We start from the raw sequence: 18,127 nt of genomic DNA, 5'->3' as shown, positions 1-18,127 counted from the left end.
ACACAGTCATAACAAGGAATGAAATCATGTCTTTTGCAGCAACATGGAGCACAACATGAAATAGAGGCCATTACCCTAAGTGAAATCATTCAGAAACAGAAAAACAAATACTGTATGTTCTCACTTATAAGTGGGAACTAAACAATAGGTACACATGGACATACAGAGACACTCCAAAAGTGGGGAAGAGGATGTTAGTTGAAAAATCACCTATTGAGTACAATGTTCACTATTCGGGTGACAGGGACACTAAAAGCTCAGACTTCACCACTACACAACATATCCACGTGACAAAACTGCACATACACCCTCCTAATCTCTAAACATTTAAAAGATTAATATATATATATGAAATTAGTGTGTATTTAGGCATCAAAAAATAATAATACCACAATAGAAAAGTAATACAAATTAAAAAACAATACAGTATAACAACTATTCACATAGCATTTATATTGTATTAGGTTATTACAAGTAATGTAGAGATGGTTTAAAGTATACGAGAGAATATGTGTAGGTTATATGCAAACATGATTCCATTGTATATAAGGAACTTGAGCATCTGCAGATTTTGGTAGCTTTGGTGGTCCTGGAACCAACACTCTTTGGATGCCAAGGGATCATTATACTCTTTTCATTTATCACATATTTTTTAACAGTCTGCTCTGTAAGAATCGTTACATTAAGTTTTATGTATAACAAAACATATAAAAATAATGATAGAAATGTACAATCAAAGAAGGTTACATATATGCATGCATGTTAACATATACCATAGCATGTATAACATACCATTCCTTGGCTGGGCTTTGTCCTAAGGTTAAAGCAGATACATAATGAAGGCATGATCTAGTTAGAATTTTTATCTTTTTCTAGGGTGTATCTTGATTGCCTTGTCTCTAGACCAGACTACCTGTCTGTCCAAGAATAAACTGATTCATCCATAGCGAAGATATGTGTCAAATATTTTGGCTTTACTATGAAGGCTTTCTTGGCTTAGACACAAGACACTGAAACTTTGTCTTCCAATTTCCCAACTTGTGCTATCAAATCTTCTCAAAAACTATTATACAAAGAATGAACAGTGGGAATTATCCAACAGACCTTCCAAATACAACATCTAATAAAGCAACACTGGAATTACATAAAACTATTGGTCACTAATTTCTATCCCTGATCACAAGGAGATTAGTCGACAACACAAAATAATCAGTTTGAAAGCAACCCAGCATAGCAAAACAACACCAGGGCTAGAAGTACTCATGAAACACAACTCTTTGGTATATGAAGCCTCATAAACTTACCAAATACAGTAGAGGAAAAGCTGAAAAATACTCTTACAATATAATGATAGTTAATGATATAAACACAAGTAAAACATTAAGATGAAAAAAATCACATTTGAAAAAGTCACCTTCAAACACTTTTTAAAAATCACAAGCAGGGGCTGTGTGAATCATTCAACATTTTTTCCTCAAATAATCTGCAAATAAAAGTTTTCTCAGTTCTAATCTGAGAAGCTGACCTGAGACTGTTGGAAAAGGATGCTTTTTTCCGGGTTTATGCCGCAGGCAAGAAGAACAGCAGTCATGTCCAGGATGCTCTGCCGAAGGACAGCTGGGTCTTGGGGGACAGTAATGGAGTGTAGGTCAACAATGCTGTATAATACAGAGTCATATTCATCCTGTAACCTCACCCAGTTCTCAATGGCTCCCAGGTAATTGCCCAGGTGGAGGATTCCTGTAGGTTGAATGCCAGAAAATATTCGCTTCTTGCTGTCTTTCTGGAACAAAGGAAAACAAACATATTTGCTTTTGAGACAGAATCCCATGAATCCTATGCCCATGTTATCATAGCTATGGGAGCTAGTTATATTTTTGTAAACTACAATCTGACAGTCATCATCATCTCTTTATTTTGGGCCTACTCTGTAAATCACTATGCTAGGTGCTACTAGGGACAAAAAACAAAAAAAAAATCGATATTAAAAATGTTTTTGCACTCAAACATGTACAAATGTAAAGACACATAAGAAAAGATATGCAGCCAGGCGTAGTGGCTCATGCCCGTAATCCCAACACTTTGCGAGGCCAAGGAGGGTGGATCACTTGAGGTCAGGAATATGGAACCAGCCTGGCCAACATGGTGAAACCCCGTCTCTACTAAAAATACAAAATTACCTGGGCGTGGTGGTGCGCCTATAATTCCAGCTACTTGGGAGGCTGAAGTGGGAGAATTTTGAACCTGGGAGGTGGAGGCTGCAGTGAACCAAGATCATGCCATTGCACTTTAGCCTAGGCAACAGAGCGAGACCCCGTCTCAAAAAAAAAAAAAGAAAGAAAGAAAGAAATAAAAGGAAAAGATCTGCATCCCCAAGAGAATGTGATCTAATAGGAGATAGACGATATTGTTTATGAAAAGACAAGTAAAGGTATAACGTGGTAACATGATCATGACCAGTTTGGAATGATACAGAATAGGGTTCAGAGAGGAATTCCCAAAAGGAAAAGGTAACTGAGGTTTGGTGGTCAATGAGGAGGCCTTCAGACATAGAATCAAATTTCACTGGAGATTAAAGGGGCCTTGAGAGTTTTTCATGTGATTTAATTTATTTTGTAGTTAAGGAAATGAAGGCCTTAGCATTAGCGCTAAAGGCTACTGCTATTGCCTTAAGATTTTTGTTTATATTGTTGATATTATAATTTAGTGTATGAGATTTTGGGCTAGAAATTAGAAAACATATATTCTATTTCTAATATTACTTCTTAATAAGGTTATTTAAATTTTCTATGCATTGGTTTCCTTTTACTTTTAATAAAATCATATTTAGGTTTTCAATTCTTCAAAAGGAAATTTTAATTCTATATAATTATTTAAATTATAAAAAACATTTGCACCCTGGTCATATTTTCCCTTTGGTTTGTACTTCCTAATGTTGAAGTTATAATAGGAAAATGAAAAGAAAAAAAATGCAATACAAAGTAAAAAAAATTGCTATTTTCTCCCTGAATTACTTTGTAATACATTCCATCATGAAAAACCAAAAATGAGTATGTATCAGTAATATGCTGTAACTAAAAGACCCTAAGAAAATAAAATGCATCATTATCATTTTTAACCACCACCAAAACAAAACAACAAAAGCAGCAATAATTTACTGAACAACTACTATGTTGCAAGCATTTATGCCCAGTGTTTTACATATATTAATGCATTTAATCCTTATAATACCTAATATGGCAGCCATATTATTACCTCCAGTTTATAGATAAGAGACATGAGTCTCACAGATTTCACTAGCTTGCCCATGGTCACACAGCTAGTAAGTGGTGGAGTTGAAGTTTCAAGCCATATATCACTGACTTCAAAGCCCATGTATGTTCTCTCTACTAGCTACTACGCTTTGCTTAGCTACCATCTATTAAGACATTATCATATTCGTTGTATTAATTTTGCAATTTTTCAGTCAGTTTAAAAATTTGCAAAATAAAAAATTACGGGGACAAAAAAGACCATTATTATACAGGTATCTTAGTGAGCCAAGATTCTCTAGTGTATATATCTAGGAGCAGAATTGCTGAGTCATAAGGTATATATATGTATCTTCAACTGTAGTACTTCAATGTGGTGAACTATTCCTAAGTATGTAACATTATGCACTTTCTACCAAGTTCCTGTTGTTCCATATCCTCATCAACACTTGGTATTAGCAATCTTTTTATTTTTAGCTAATCCGATGGAAATGAGGTAGAATCTCATTATGGTTTACTTCTCTTTGATTATTAAAGAAGTTGGGGACTCTTTTTATGATTACTAGCTATTTTTACCTCCTCTTCTATGAAAAGCCTATTTAAATTATTTTGCCTGTTTTTCTCAGATTGGATTGTCTTTTATTGATTTAAGAATCTGTACATATTCTAGATGCTAATATTCTTCAATTACATGTAGAGCAAATATTGTCTTACTGTATGGCTGTCTTCTCTTTATCTTATCTTTTGATAAAGACAAGTACTTAATTTTATAAATCAAATACATAACTTCTGATAACAGATTATTGTATCATAGAAGAAATCTTTCAATACCCTGAAGTTATGAAGGTGCATGCGTGTGTGTGTGTGTGGTGTGTGCATATGTGGCTATATACATATAGCTAGACACACACACGCATATATACAATGTGTGTGTGTGTGTGTATGTGTGCGCTTTAAAGTTTTATCTTTACTCTTCACATTTAGGTCTGTATCCATCTGGAGTTTTTTGCATATGGTGTGAGGTAAACATCTAATTTCTTCTTTTTTTCCTGTATGAATATCTGATTATTCTAGCACCATTTATTGAAAAGACTGTCTCTTCCCATTGCTTTGAAATGCCATTGCCATCATAAATCAAGGATCCCTGTAAGAAGAATCTGGTAAGGGTCTGGTCTTTCAATTCTGACTCATTAGTCTATCTGTCTGTAACTGTGTCAGTATCACATTGCTTTTTAAAAATACATCTTGGGACCTACTAAAGCAAGGCTTTCCACCTTCTTTTTCTTCAAGAGTACTTTATTCATCCTTGGCCCTTTATATGTATCAATATATTTTAGAATCATCTTGTCAAGTCCCAAGAGGAAAAAAATAAAAAAACCTGTTCATTTTTTTCTTCTTCTTTTCAGATCAGATTAGAAGCTGCAAGTGTTGGTTGACGTTGCTGACTGGGATCACACTGCATCTAAAGATTGTTTCGGGGAGAACTGACATCTTTATAATATTGAGTCCTCCAATCCAGGAAGCCACGAGCCATGTGAAGTCTTTTTTATACCTAATGCTAGCTCCTGAGAGCTAATCTACTTTTGATATGTGAGTGCCAAGGCTACTTAAATTTGGCACTACCTTTTCCCCAAGTATTCCACATCCTACAAATAGAGTCTATTTTCCTCTCAACTCCTAAGATGGCAGCCCTAAAACAGAATGCTACATCATAGTTCCATGGTCCAGAATTGTGCTTGATCCAAGAACTCAAGAGGAGACCCAAATGATTTCTGGCTTTGAGGATATGAAAAATATCCTTCAGGTAATTGAGAACAAATATAATCTTACACTCAAAATCACAAACACACACATAAAAGGCTTTCAAGTGATGAAATCCCCAGATCATAATCTAGAAACAGTATTTTAAAAATAATTCCTACTTGAGAATTGAGACAGAGAGAGAAGTTAGCATAGAATGAGTACCTATTATTGAGGCTTCCTCCAGGACCTAGGGACCTTAAACAGCTCTGGATTCCTGATATGGGAATAAGCAAAGGAATTGTCAGTGCAGTAAGAAATGATTAATGGGCTTTAGGGACTGATTGATGAAGGGAGAAAGCAAAGCAGAAAAACAAACTCTGAAGTTAATAAATGGAAAGGAAAAAAATACCATCCTGAAACACTTGACCTAGGAAGATAAGGGACTGTTTATGGTAATGTAAAGGGTTATAAAGACTAAGAATTTTAAGCTGCAAAAAATAGGAATATTTTCACATATATTTCTCCATCTTCAAACTCAGAAATTATTCCCCAGGAGAAATGGAGGAAACAAATCTTTGAGAAAACTAGAAGAGAAAAGCACCAGAGAAGAGACTGTGGGAAAAAAGTATTGTGACCAGTGGGAATGGGCTAGAAATGGTCTAATACATCTTTTTCATTCTCTAGTTCCCTCTATACATTTGCGCAGAGTGAATGATATTATCGAGCAACGAGACCAACAAGAAGTGTTCTGTTCAGTTTTCAAGGCACTATTAAAAAAACACAGCCTCTAAATGGGAACCGGATACCTGGTCTTAAAAATATACAGAGAGTGTCCTGCTCTTCTGCAGTGAGTTTATGTTCCCGTCTGTTCCCTCTGCAAGAGTCAGCAGGCGGCTTGACGGCATGGCAGGGGAGACATGCCGGGTACCATGAAATCACGGGGTTGGAATGTGGAGTTTGGGTGGTGGGAGGATGGAGGTTCTGTGTTCAAAAGCACTAGAGTTAGAAAAGAATGAAAACGAAAGGAGCTTGGGCTTCCCATGGGGTTGGACAGGAGACAAACCACAAAGAAAACAGCTTCTAGCCTAGCCCACAGGCATTCATTCAAGGGGAAGCCTGGAGCATCAACCTACGATTCCATCACAGTAAGCAGAGGATTAAAAAAGAAGCACATTAGAAAGTAGGTCTTCATTTCATTTCAGGCATATTTCCTTGGTAAATGCCACTTCCAGCCTATACATTTATTGACTCATTTTTATAACAGAACCAGCAGTACCATATCCCTGGGGAGCTTCAGCTCTGGGATTTGATATATACCAGAAGAGACAGTGGGTATTCAAATCAAAGGCAGAGCATACTTATCATTTTGACAGACATAGCTGAAACTATTCCTGTTGTAAGGTACTGAGCACATCCAAAATGTGTAATTTCCTTAATTTTCTTACTGTACTCAAAAGCAATTGAAAAATCCCAAGTTATTAATTATGGCAAAAGAATTTTTGTGATTAGGAGAGCTTCCGTCTTTAATTTCAACTGAATAAGATACATCTAAAGAAGGCTACCTACTAGCTTTGAAACACTTTCAGCTTCAGTACAGTGGTGAGAAGACTTCAACTAAAGATTTCAAGACTCTTCTTACAAAGTCCTGCTTGTATCCAGCTGTAACACCAACTGTTCATTGATCACACTTGTTTTAACTACAGTCAAAGGTAAACCACAAACTTGGCTCAACGGCCACACTATGTCTTATTGGTTACATAAACGGCATTTTATCACAGATTATAATAAAAAAGTATTCAATAACATTACCCAGCTAATTGGGATGAAAATCTCTTTCTATAAGTCTATTTATTCTTCTAATTGTATATAAATTTAGAAATACTGTTTAAAGCTCTCACTCCTTAGCTCTGTTAGTGTTTCTCGATTCTATCATTTACATTGCCCTACTATTTCAATCCTAAGTTCCTGAAATTATCTTCAGCATTTTCTTGAAAATGCCTCTACTGTCAATTAAGGATTGAAGAGCTGAAACAGAGAAGACCAGGGGTGACACTGGCTGGGAGGAGCCAGGTGCTCCTCTGAAGGTTTGGCAGTGCCTCAGCATTGTTCTGCTATAGTCAGCTCTTTCCTCCAGAAAGCACTGGAGAGTCCTGGTCTGTCAAGAAGTGCTCACTCAGCACCAAGAAAAATGGGTTCATTTCTGCTTAGAACTAAAACCAGATGCTCAGACCTGGGAATCAATAGAGTAAATATTAATTCAGTATAAGAGAAAGAAGGTCCTATATCACCTCCACGTAAGAAAAAATATGTAGGCCAACAAGTAAAACTGAAGGAAAATTATTTTTTAAAAGAAAGAAAAAGGAGTGACTAATCAGTTAGACTGTGAGCGCCTAAAGGGCATAAATGATAAGCACTTAATATGTATTGTCAGTTCAGTAAAACAGTTTAAAAGAATCAACTTAATGCTTAAAAAATATTCCCCACAGGCTTATTTAAGCCATTTTCAAATTTCAAGAGTTATGCATCTATTTTCCTTACATGCACTGTACCTACCATCCTTCTGTCATATAATGGAATGCTTTTGCAGATGTATTTTCCTTCTCGTGATGAAATTTAGCTATCAGAAACATGCCCTGGCCCTTTCATGTACTTCATCTCATGTAGTGAAGGTAGGAATCACAGGCATCATTTTTTAGGGAAGGACACTGCAAAGTTAAATAACCTGCATAAAGTCACAGGCAGGTGAGTCAGATCTGGATCTCAGCTCTTGCCACTGGACTCCAAGTTCTACATTCCTTCCATCACATTGAACTGCATGCAATTTAGAACTTCTTGGCTTCAAGCTTCCCACTGCCACCCAACCCCTCTCCCCAACACACTTCTCAGAAGGGGAAAGTGTACCATGGAGATGTTAATCAAAAGGCCAAGGGCACACAACTAGTGGCACAGCTGGGGCCAGAATTCAGAACTCCAGTGCCCTGCCCACCACACCACATAATGTTCTTCCCCAGATGCCATGTTTTGAACGTGTGACCCCCACTCAAAAATCAAATTGGAAAACCCCACTGTAGTAGTATTAAAAGGTGGGGCCTTTTAGGAAGTGGTTAAGTCATGAGGGTTCTGTCTCATGGATGGATTAATGCCCTTATAAAAGAAGCTTCAGGCTGGGCGTGGTGGCTCACATCTGCAATTCCAGCACTTTGGGAGGCCAAGGCGGGTGGATCACCTGAGGTCAGGAGTTCCAGACCAACCTGGCCAAAATGGTGAAACCCCGTCTTTACTAAAAATACAAAAATTAGCCAAGTGTAGTGGCAGATGCCTATAGTCCCAGCTGCTTGGGAAGCTGAGACAGGAGAATCACTTGAACCCAGGAGACAGAGGTTGCAATGAGCTGAGATAGCACCATTGCTCTCCAGCCAGGGTGACAGAGCGCAACTCCATCTCTTAAAAAAAAAAAAAAAAAAAGGAAAGCTTTAGAGAAAGTATACACTGTTTTGTCCTTCCACCCTTTCCATGTAAGGACACAGCATTCCTCCTTGCTGGAGGATGCAGCAACAAGGTGCCATCTTGAAAGCAGAGAGCGGCCCTCACCACACACCAAAGCTGGTGCCTCGCTCTTGAGGCCTTCCTAGCCTCCAGAACTGTAAGAAATAAATATCTGTTCTACATAAATTACCCAGTCTGTAGTATTTTGTTATAGCAGTATGAGTGAACTAAGACACCAGGTTTTTAATTTTATACTGTTCTTTTCTCCTGTAGCTATTTCTTTTGTACCTAAACATCTCTTTGGGCTATTTTCTTCAGGTCTTTTTTTCTGTCTCCCCAGCAGACAGAAACGATGAAATATAAAGTCACGAAGCTTTGGCTCCCAGGAAGGATTACATCATCACCTCAGGGCAGTTAATCTATATTTAAATGCAAAGTTTATACGGAAGTAAAGAATAAGGAGGCAAGTCCTTTTTTTTCTTAGAAAGATGATTAAAACTAAATTAACAATTATCTAAACATGACATAAATAATTAGAAAATTAAATGCAGTGCAAAATATTTTAATTCCTAATAACACTACTTGCTAAACCAAATCAGCAAGTGTCATATTTTTGCTGTAACATACTAACACAGCATATTTTTATCTTGAACAGGACAGTAAGTACAGGTAATAGATCAAGAAGCACTACAGTTTTAAAAGTAAAAAAAATGATATAAAATGTTTTAAAAAGTTTTTCCTCATAAGAATTTTTTTTTTTTTTTTTTTTTTTTTGAGACAGGGTGTCTCTCTGTTGCCCTGGCTGGAGTACTGTGGATGATCAGAGCTCACTGCAGCCTCAAACCCCTAGGCTCAAACAGTTCGCCCACCCTCCCAAGTAGCTGGTACTAGACGAATACACAACTACGTCGGCTAATTTTTTGTGTGTGTATAATTAAATTTATATGAAATATTCAGAATAGGCAAACCCATAAACAGGAAGTCAATTGGTGGTTGCTAGGGACAGGGAGGAGGGAGGAAATGGAGAGTTCTTGTTTAATGGGTACAGGGTTTCATTTTGGGATGATAAAAAATGTTTTGGAACTAGACAGAGGTGACGGTTACACAACATTGTGGATGTTCAGTACCAAATGTCACTGAATTGTTCCCTTTAAAATGGTTAACTTTATGTTATGTGAATTTCACCTCAGTACAAATAAATAATAAATACATTGCAAGGAAAAATTTGGAAAGAGGCCTATCAAGCAAAAAAGTTGTAATGAAAAAGAAAAGATATTAAACATGTTTTTAAACAGGCGGTTTTGGGCATGGAGCTGGTTGATGTTAAAAATCCTGTCCCATTCATTCACATCAAGCTGTCCAAACTTAGTAACTGGAAAGGTCCCACGATGCTGAGCTCTAAATATCAAACACAAAACTAGAATTCTAGAATTATCTGGTATTTTCCCTTTCCTGAAAATTCCATCTTTAACTGGGGTCTACAGGTTCAAGAGCCATATTTATGAACCAAAATTCAGGACACATACTCTGGTTCAGGGACAATGAATGGTAGGAAGAATATCCAGGATATGTAGCTGTTGAAACTGCAGCCCTCTCAATGACTCTAATACTCAAGAGGTTAAAAGAATCCAGCCCCAGGAGTTTTAGATACAAAAATAGTAACAACCCAACTGAACTTGACTGCATTTAGAAAACATAATTATTTCCAAATCTACTGAGCAGCTTAACAGTCTTCAGTGACGCCTACAGTCACTGGGATTCGAAGACTCCCGCTCCCGGCAGCTCCGGGCCCTTTCAAGCCTATGGATTTATCTCGGCTCCTACTTCGACTTCTATGACTACGCCCTTCAGAACGCCCGTTGTACGGGCTAGAAAGTGTGTCTGAGCTCCTCCCTCTGTCCTTATCCCTGGTCTTTTCTTCTCTTGCCTCCCTCCTGCTTGAGGACCTGTGCTTGTGCTTGGTTTCTCCTTCTCCAGCTCCCTCTCTAGGTTCTCCGCCCCACCAGAGTAGGCAGTCCTGGCCTTGGGGAGTTTCCGCCCCTCCCTGGGCACTGACTTCTGAGCTCTCTCCGAGTTCTTGCTGCTGTGCTTCTTAGGGCCAGGGTCATCCTTTTCCTGTACTGTCTTGCTTCTGGGTGACGAAGAGGATGGTTTCTCTGCCTGTACCTCCCGGTCAGTTTTCTCTTTTTATTTCCTTTCTTTTCTTTTTGTCTTTTTTTGCGCTTTTTTGTTGGTTTTTCATCTTCAGAGCTCTCAGACAAACTTGGTAAGGGGGTACGAGCCCCACAGCCCTTCTCCTGGAGCTCTTTGGTCACATCATCCATTTCTTCTAAGTCCTAGGAACCCGGTAGTTAGACACATGATCCACTCAGATAGTTCTTCCTTTGATCTTGATCCCAATAAAATTGTCAACAGCCAGAATTATGCTCCTCTGGTCTTCATAGCAGAGGAAATAGAATCCTTTGGATTTCCCAGTCTTCTTGTCCCACATGAGATTAATGTTAACAATCTCCCCATATTGTGAGAACACACAGATGATGTTCCCTTCAGTCAGCTCATAAGGAAGCCCTCCCAGGAAGATTCAGGTGCTGTCCTTTTACTAGGAGTGCTAGGACATCTTATTGGCCACCCCAAGCTGGACCTCTCACTCAATCAGTTTGTTGATCAGCTTTACCTTAGTTAAAGGGCTCACCTCCGTGGGCTCGCGCTCAGCATTCAGGTATCAGTGCCCAGGCAAGGCAGCCTGGCGCATACTCTGGCTAATTTTTTAAATTTCTTGTAGAGGCAGGGTCTTGCTGTCTTGGCCAGGTTGGTCTCAAACTCCTAGCCTTAAGTGATCCTGTTGCCTTGGCCTCCCAAAGTGCTGGGATGACAGCTGTGAGCAATTGCACCTGGCCTTCATAAGAAAATTCTAACATTGATTTTTTTTTTTTTTTTTTTTTTAGACGGAGTCTTGCTCTGTCGCCCAGGCTGGAGTACAGTGGCTGGATCTCAGCTCACTGCAACCTCCGCCTCCCAGGTTCATGCCATTCTCCTGCCTCAGCCTCCCGATTAGCTGGGACCACAGGCGCCGGCCACCTCGCCCGGCTAATTTTTTGTATTTTTAGTAGAGACGGGGTTTCACCGTGTTAGCCAGGATGGTCTCGATCTCCTGACCTCATGATCCGCCCGTCTCGGCCTCCCAAAGTGCTGGGATTACAGGCTTGAGCCACCGCACCCGGCCACTAACATTGATTTTCAAGTGTTCATTCCGGGGGTATATGATATTGTCATTATCTCTTGTGGCCAACTAAATGCTTATCATACCAACAATTATCACTGCTCACACATCCATATCGACACCTGCCTGATTCCCCTCTTCAGCTAATTATCTGAGAACATTTATCCTTTGGCCAGCAGCTGAGAGATGTGGCTATCCACACCAAGTTGTCAGACTGTTACAAAACATGTGAGGATTAAATTACATTGGTTTTAAAACTTTTCTAATTGCATACCCTTTTTCAAAGATAATATTCTTAGATGTGCCTAATAAGTGGAATTTTCCAAAGAAAAGCTTGAGAGGTAGACGGATAATAGCAGAGTCAGTGGGGGAGCTCTGGTGGGTCCCGACTGCTCTTTTGACCTCACCCCAGACAAGCACAAGGGGGCTTCTCAGAGCGCAGTCTGAAAACCAATTTCAGACATTTTCAAAGTATTCATATTTTGTTGAAATTGAAACTGTCTTCCTCACGATATTGGGGAATATACAGGAGAAGAAAGATAGTAAAATATGGGCTAGAGGTGCAAATATCACATATGCTGACTTAGCATAACTCTTCTCATTTCTCCCTCTGAGATAAGACTCTGACTTTGTGGGGTGGTCAATGCCCTTCCCAGTCATTCTCCAATCACACCTCCTGGGGAACGCAGCTGACTACTTGCCTTTCTTCTGTAGAGTATTATCCTCTGCATTCACACTCTTCCATCATCCTAGAATGCCCTTTACCCTCTTTTCTGCATGGGGAACCCCCCTTGGTTATTAGGCCCTAACAATCTCTCCCTGATTCTAAGACTCTTAAACATGTTCCTTCCTCTTACTAAACACACCCACACATGCTCCATGCTCCACCACACACACCATCAATGTCTCTCTTCCTCTCACTCAGAAGAAAAGATGCCTCATTCATCAATTCTTCATTATTGCACATATCACATTGGTAACTTGGTAATTTTTTTTTTATTTGCTCCATAGATTTATTTTCCCGCCTAGAATATGAGCTCTTCTAGGACAGGGGCTATCTTTTCCCTCTTTGTATACCCAGTAAATAGCACAGTGCCAGGTACATTGTGGTCCCCTAATAAATGTTAACTGAATCATGACAAATCCTTTCTCCCATACTTTAGCTCCAAATGTAAAGGGTAAAATAACTATAAACAAAATAAGCCAAATGTTTCAGTTGCAGTCAATTGTTAAGTTATATTCTAAGAGTTTGTTTAAAAACTGGTTCTTTGAAACTCAGAAACTGAATTCTTTAAATGGGAAGCAGCCCATCAAAGTCTCTTTGAGCCTATAATATTCTTGAAGAATGGTTTTAACAGAATGATTTCATCTGTACCTAACCAGCATCCATAAAATTGTTTCTGTAGGAAGGCGGAATCCAAGGTCCATTTTGGACACCAGAAATCTATTCAGTGGTGGCTTTGATTTTGTATTAAAAGGACTTAAGGGGAGCAATTATGCATGCAGAGGAAGTTATAGTTGCATATACAGTAAATTCTTTTTAAATTGTATGATTACTTTGAGGTGGGGTAACAGGTTAAACATCCTTATGCATTCATTGCCTTTCCTAACACTAATACTGTATGGACTGCCAGAGGTAGCAGCCCCGGTCACCGCTGGTGGAAAAGAAAAGAGCAGAAAGAAGGTGAGAGGAAGGGATTAGAGCAGAGGCTCTCAAAGTGTGTTCCCAGTACCAGCAGTATCATCATGGCTTGGGAACTTGTTAAAAATGCAGTCTTGGGTTCCAACCCAGACTTACTAAATCAAGAATTCTAAGAGTGGGGCTTATCAGAGAAGAAGAAATGAGAACATTTATGCAACCCTGCTTTAACAAGCCTCTCCAGTGATTCTGATGTATGTTAAAGTTTGAGCGAGGTTTTTGGGCACCAATAATCTATTCTTAAAATTCACTTCAACTGCAGAAAATGAGGTACAGATAAAAACATTATGAATGAAAAAGAGAAGGTCCCTTCTAAGCCAACAGTTCTCGATCTTGGCTGCACTGTAATCACTTGGGAGCTTTAAAAAATACTGATGCCTGGGCACCACCCCCAGAGATTCTGATTTAATCAGTCTGGGATTTGGCGTGAGCAATGGGAGTTTTAAAAGCTCCCCAGGTGATTCTAACATGAGCCCATGAATGAGACACCACTGTTCTAAGACAATTGCTACATAATTATCTTCCAAAGCTGCCAACCTGCTAGGAAACACTGAAACACACACATAAAAGGATGAAAAATATGAGGAGTAAGTTCACTTGCTAGTAATTTACATTTCAAGATAATGAAATCTCTAAGGCAGTGATTTAATCATGTATGGGCAGAGGCCGCTTTGGCTCCCAGCAGTTTGGATATTACATGCGGCAGCCATGAAGGACAGAAGATTATGAAGCTGTGGTCATAGCCTCTATGCTGGTGAGAGAAGACACCTGTGACAACAAGTAGGCACGCCATCTTCAACGCCTAGGTAGACTTACTTGGCAAAGTCCAATTCCATAAATCTCTATGGCTCAGGGATTTAGAAAGCATATATAGCCTGGACATCACCAAGGAAGTAATACCACTGAGGAGTGTTCAATATCAGAATTGTAATGGATTGGAGACAAAATTATCTCTGCATAGATATATATTTCTACCCATGTCCCTGCTTGGCAAACTCCCTACTGCATTCTGATCTTTCCTACCAGAAAGTGTGGATTCAACAGTCAAGCACTGTATGTGGGTCTCATGGTTAGCTCAGTTGGTTGGCCAAGTCCTGGACTAATATCAGGTGGCCTTGGGTAACTGAAGCTGAGATGCCCAGTAATTCTTATACATAATGTATGATATAATTCCATGACTATCTCAAGTGTTCTGAACCTTTGAGAGACAGTGTGAATTTCTTACAAAGTACCCACAATACGAACAGGAAAACACATTTCTAAAGTTATTTTCCTGGCATAAAATAGTTTACAAAAAAGGGAATTTCTTTGACTGTTATTTCACCTCTTCCAAGAGCAAATAAGTCTCATGTTCCAGCTAATCATGGCTCCCTTTCTCATCTAACCTATAGACTGATATAAGACTACAGGTAGACAGACCACATTTGCATCAGTTCAGACCCTTCTGTCAGCTCAGATTGTTAACTCAACCTTATAGTAAGTTAGAAGAATGACAAAACCAAGCACCAAAATATGATTGTGATAACTAGCTTGGTTATAAACCGTCGTTGAGAGGCAGAATCTAATGCCACACTGCCGGGATTCAAGACTTGCCCAATTACTTATGTGGCATTGAACACGTACAAAATAGGGATAATAATAGTACCTATCTTGTAGGGTGGTTAGGAGGACTGTGACAAGTTTATTAGTATAACCCTGGCGCAGAGTAAGCTCTCAGTAATCTGACCATTTCTGGGGATCAAAATTTTGTTTTATTTTGACCCAACCATTCAATGTATGAAAATCTTTCCTATAGGAATACTCACACAAGAATGTAAGAAGATCTGGTGTTCCCCCTGATTATTTAATTATGAAAGAATTATACTGGTACATATACACCATGGAATTCTACGTAGCCATAAAAAGGAATGAGATCATATCCTTTGCAGGGACACAGATGGAGTTGGAAGACATGATCCTCAGCAAACTAATCCAGGAACAGAAAACCAAATACCACATGTTCTCACTTATAAGTGGGAGCTGAATGATGAAAACACAAGGACACATGGTGGGGAACACCACACACTGAGGCCTGTTAGCTTGGAGAGAGCGAGCATCAGGAAGAATAGTTAATGGATGCTGGGCTTAATACTTAGGTGACAGGATGATCTGTGTAGCAAACCACCGTGGCACACATTTACCTATGTAACAAATCTGTACATCCTGCACATGTAGCCTTGAGCTTTAAAGTTGAAGAAGAAAAAAAAAAGAATTATAAGTAACTAATGTCCACCAGTAGGGGAAATAGTAAATAAGTTATAGTTTTATTTTTATATAATGAAATACTATGGAATAAATAAGAAGGTAGGTCCTGTTCAGTACTGAGAATTGGCACAGGGTGGAGGTGAGTAGCCCAAATCTAGAGTCAAACATGTGAGTCCAGTGCCAGCCTTCTTGTGCACCAGCTGTGCTTCCTTGTGCAAAACAGGGAACTTCCTTAGCTGTAAAATGGGAGGAATGACAGTACTCCCCTGAAGGTTCTATATAGACATTTGTTAAATAGATACATGCTGACAAGGAAGACAGCCTACATACCTAACTTACTAGTGGTTATACAAGGAAATGGGAGTAATTACTTCCTTTTTGACTTTTTTGTATTGTTTAACATTTTTAAAACTGCATGTCATTTCTCTGTCCCAAATTTTAAAAATAAGCCTGGGCCAGATGCAGTGGCTCACACCTGTAATCCCAATACTTTGGGAGGCCGAGGTGATAGGATCACTTGAGCCAGGAGTTTGAAACCAGCCTGGGCAACATAGGGAGACCTTGTCTCTACCAGAAAAATAAAATAAAATAAAATAAAACAAAACAAAACAAAATAAAATAAAGGTAAATTAGCCAGGCGTGGTGGCACATGTCTGTAGTACCAGCTACTCAGGAGGCTGAGGTGGGAGGATTGCTTGAGCCTGGATATCGAGGCTGCAGTGAGTCATGATTGTGCTATCATACTCCAACCTGGGCAACAGAGCAAGATCCTGTCTCAAAAGAAAAATAGGCCTAGTTTATCGGCATATGGTCTGATTGAATTACTTGATATGTAACTACAAGAGTCTCATACTAACAGGAATGTTGGTTATTACCATTTTCATTTTAAGTAATGGGAAATTAAGACACAGACAATGTTAAATGATTTATTAAGTTCAGATATTAAGTTATTTGTAAAATGAAACTGAAATAGAAACTGCAGTGTAATCTAAAGGACATGAGTTTTGAGGATCAGATAGTGCTAGGTTCAGATTCCTTCTATGCCTCCTAGTGCCTTTCGCATATTATGTAACCTCTTTGAAACTCAGTTTTATTATTTGGACAATGGGGTTAATGGTAATAATAGCTAACATCTATTGAGTGCTTACTACATGGGAAGCATTATAGCAAGAGCTATAAATGTATTATCTCATTTGATCTTCATAAAAACTCTGAGGTACTATCATACTTGTTTCACAAGAATGAAGGAACTGAGGCACAGAAGAGTTAAATGAGTCATCCATAGCTAGTAAATAGTGGAGCCACGACTTGAACGCAGGTCGATCAACTTCAGCCATATGTACTTCAGAGGGAGATTATGAGAAGATAGCAAGGAATTATTTGCTTTTACCCCTTTGATTCACTAGAATGTGGCCTAAAATTTTAATTTTATGTTATAATAAACTTCTAAGGGGTGTGTGATTCTCTTACACTGCTCATGCTAAAGATAACTGACTACTTGATATACTTGTTTCATTGAGAAGTGGTGGCCCATACCAGGGCAGGTGACAAGGACAGTGGTTCTTATTCATCTGGGCAGCAGCTTCAGTGCTAATTCTAAACACAGGTGGTGAGAGAGACAGCCAACAGGAAGTGGGAAGGAATCACTGCTGACATGTGCAACTGGGAAGATTGATGGTTTCCCTCTCTCTTTTTCCCCAATGTGTCGGCCTGGGAGCAGAGACGTAGAAGCTGCTGTGCTGAGGACAGTAAAATACACAGCACAGTGTCTGCCTGGCTGCAACACTGATTAATGAGACCAAAATGACACAGAAAACAGGCGGTGCTTCGGGAGGAGAATTCACAGGCATTTCTTTATTTAATCATTTCAACAAAAGCAGTTCCCATAAACTGCCCAGTTTGAACTAGAATTCCCCGTGGTTAGAGCAACGCAGGGGTATATTTGGCGGGATGCGTGAATCAAAGAGTAAGAGTGTAAAGGGAATTTGTAATGAAGTAAATTCACTAATGACCGGCTGGGTACAAACTTAGGAATTCCTCTACTTTTTCTGACTGACCAAAACATTCACAAAGTTCCAGGTAAGACAGTTATTTGCCTACCTAACTTAATGTAGGGATGATATGAGAATGCGTTATCACAAGGAATTGCACCCTGTCAAAGCACTCTTGCTTTTCAGGACTAGTAGACAGCATCACCAATTCTTCACGTTTTACCATAGCTGCATAATGTATACATTTAAAATGACATTATTTTTATTAAGGGAATTAATCTAAAAAATTAATTAACATCAAATATTATTTTTAGTTCTTTTTTTCTGCAGTATAATTTGTTTTATTAAAATAAAAGTATATATATATTTATTTATTTATTTATTTTTTAATCTTTCAATTATAACTTTTAATTTTTTTTTTATTATACTTTAAGTTCTAGGGTACATGTGCATAACGTGCAGGTTTGTTACATATGTATACTTGTGCCATGTT

The 18,127-nt window shown here is 38.8% G+C and overlaps 1 protein-coding gene and 1 pseudogene across 3 annotated transcripts in view; both read right to left on the bottom strand.

Annotated features, from left to right (window-relative positions):
- WARS2 (tryptophanyl tRNA synthetase 2, mitochondrial) overlaps positions 1-18,127 on the bottom strand; it is a 123,791-nt gene that overhangs the window by 43,963 nt on the left and 61,701 nt on the right. For 2 of the 3 annotated variants that reach the window (XM_011933055.1, XM_011933058.1), the window contains exon 2: positions 1,526-1,783. In XM_011933055.1, coding sequence (XP_011788445.1) covers positions 1,526-1,783 — 258 coding nt within the window. The remainder of the gene's footprint in view (positions 1-1,525; positions 1,784-18,127) is intronic. The other variant, XM_011933056.1, reaches the window with a different exon arrangement.
- Positions 10,214-14,192, bottom strand: LOC105505368 (annotated as a pseudogene).

Source organism: Colobus angolensis, unplaced genomic scaffold (genome assembly GCF_000951035.1).
Source record: "Colobus angolensis palliatus isolate OR3802 unplaced genomic scaffold, Cang.pa_1.0 Scaffold124, whole genome shotgun sequence".
NCBI lineage: Eukaryota > Metazoa > Chordata > Mammalia > Primates > Cercopithecidae > Colobus > Colobus angolensis.
The sequence above is the reverse complement of the archived record's forward strand: the minus strand, read 5'-3'. Positions and strand labels throughout refer to the sequence as shown.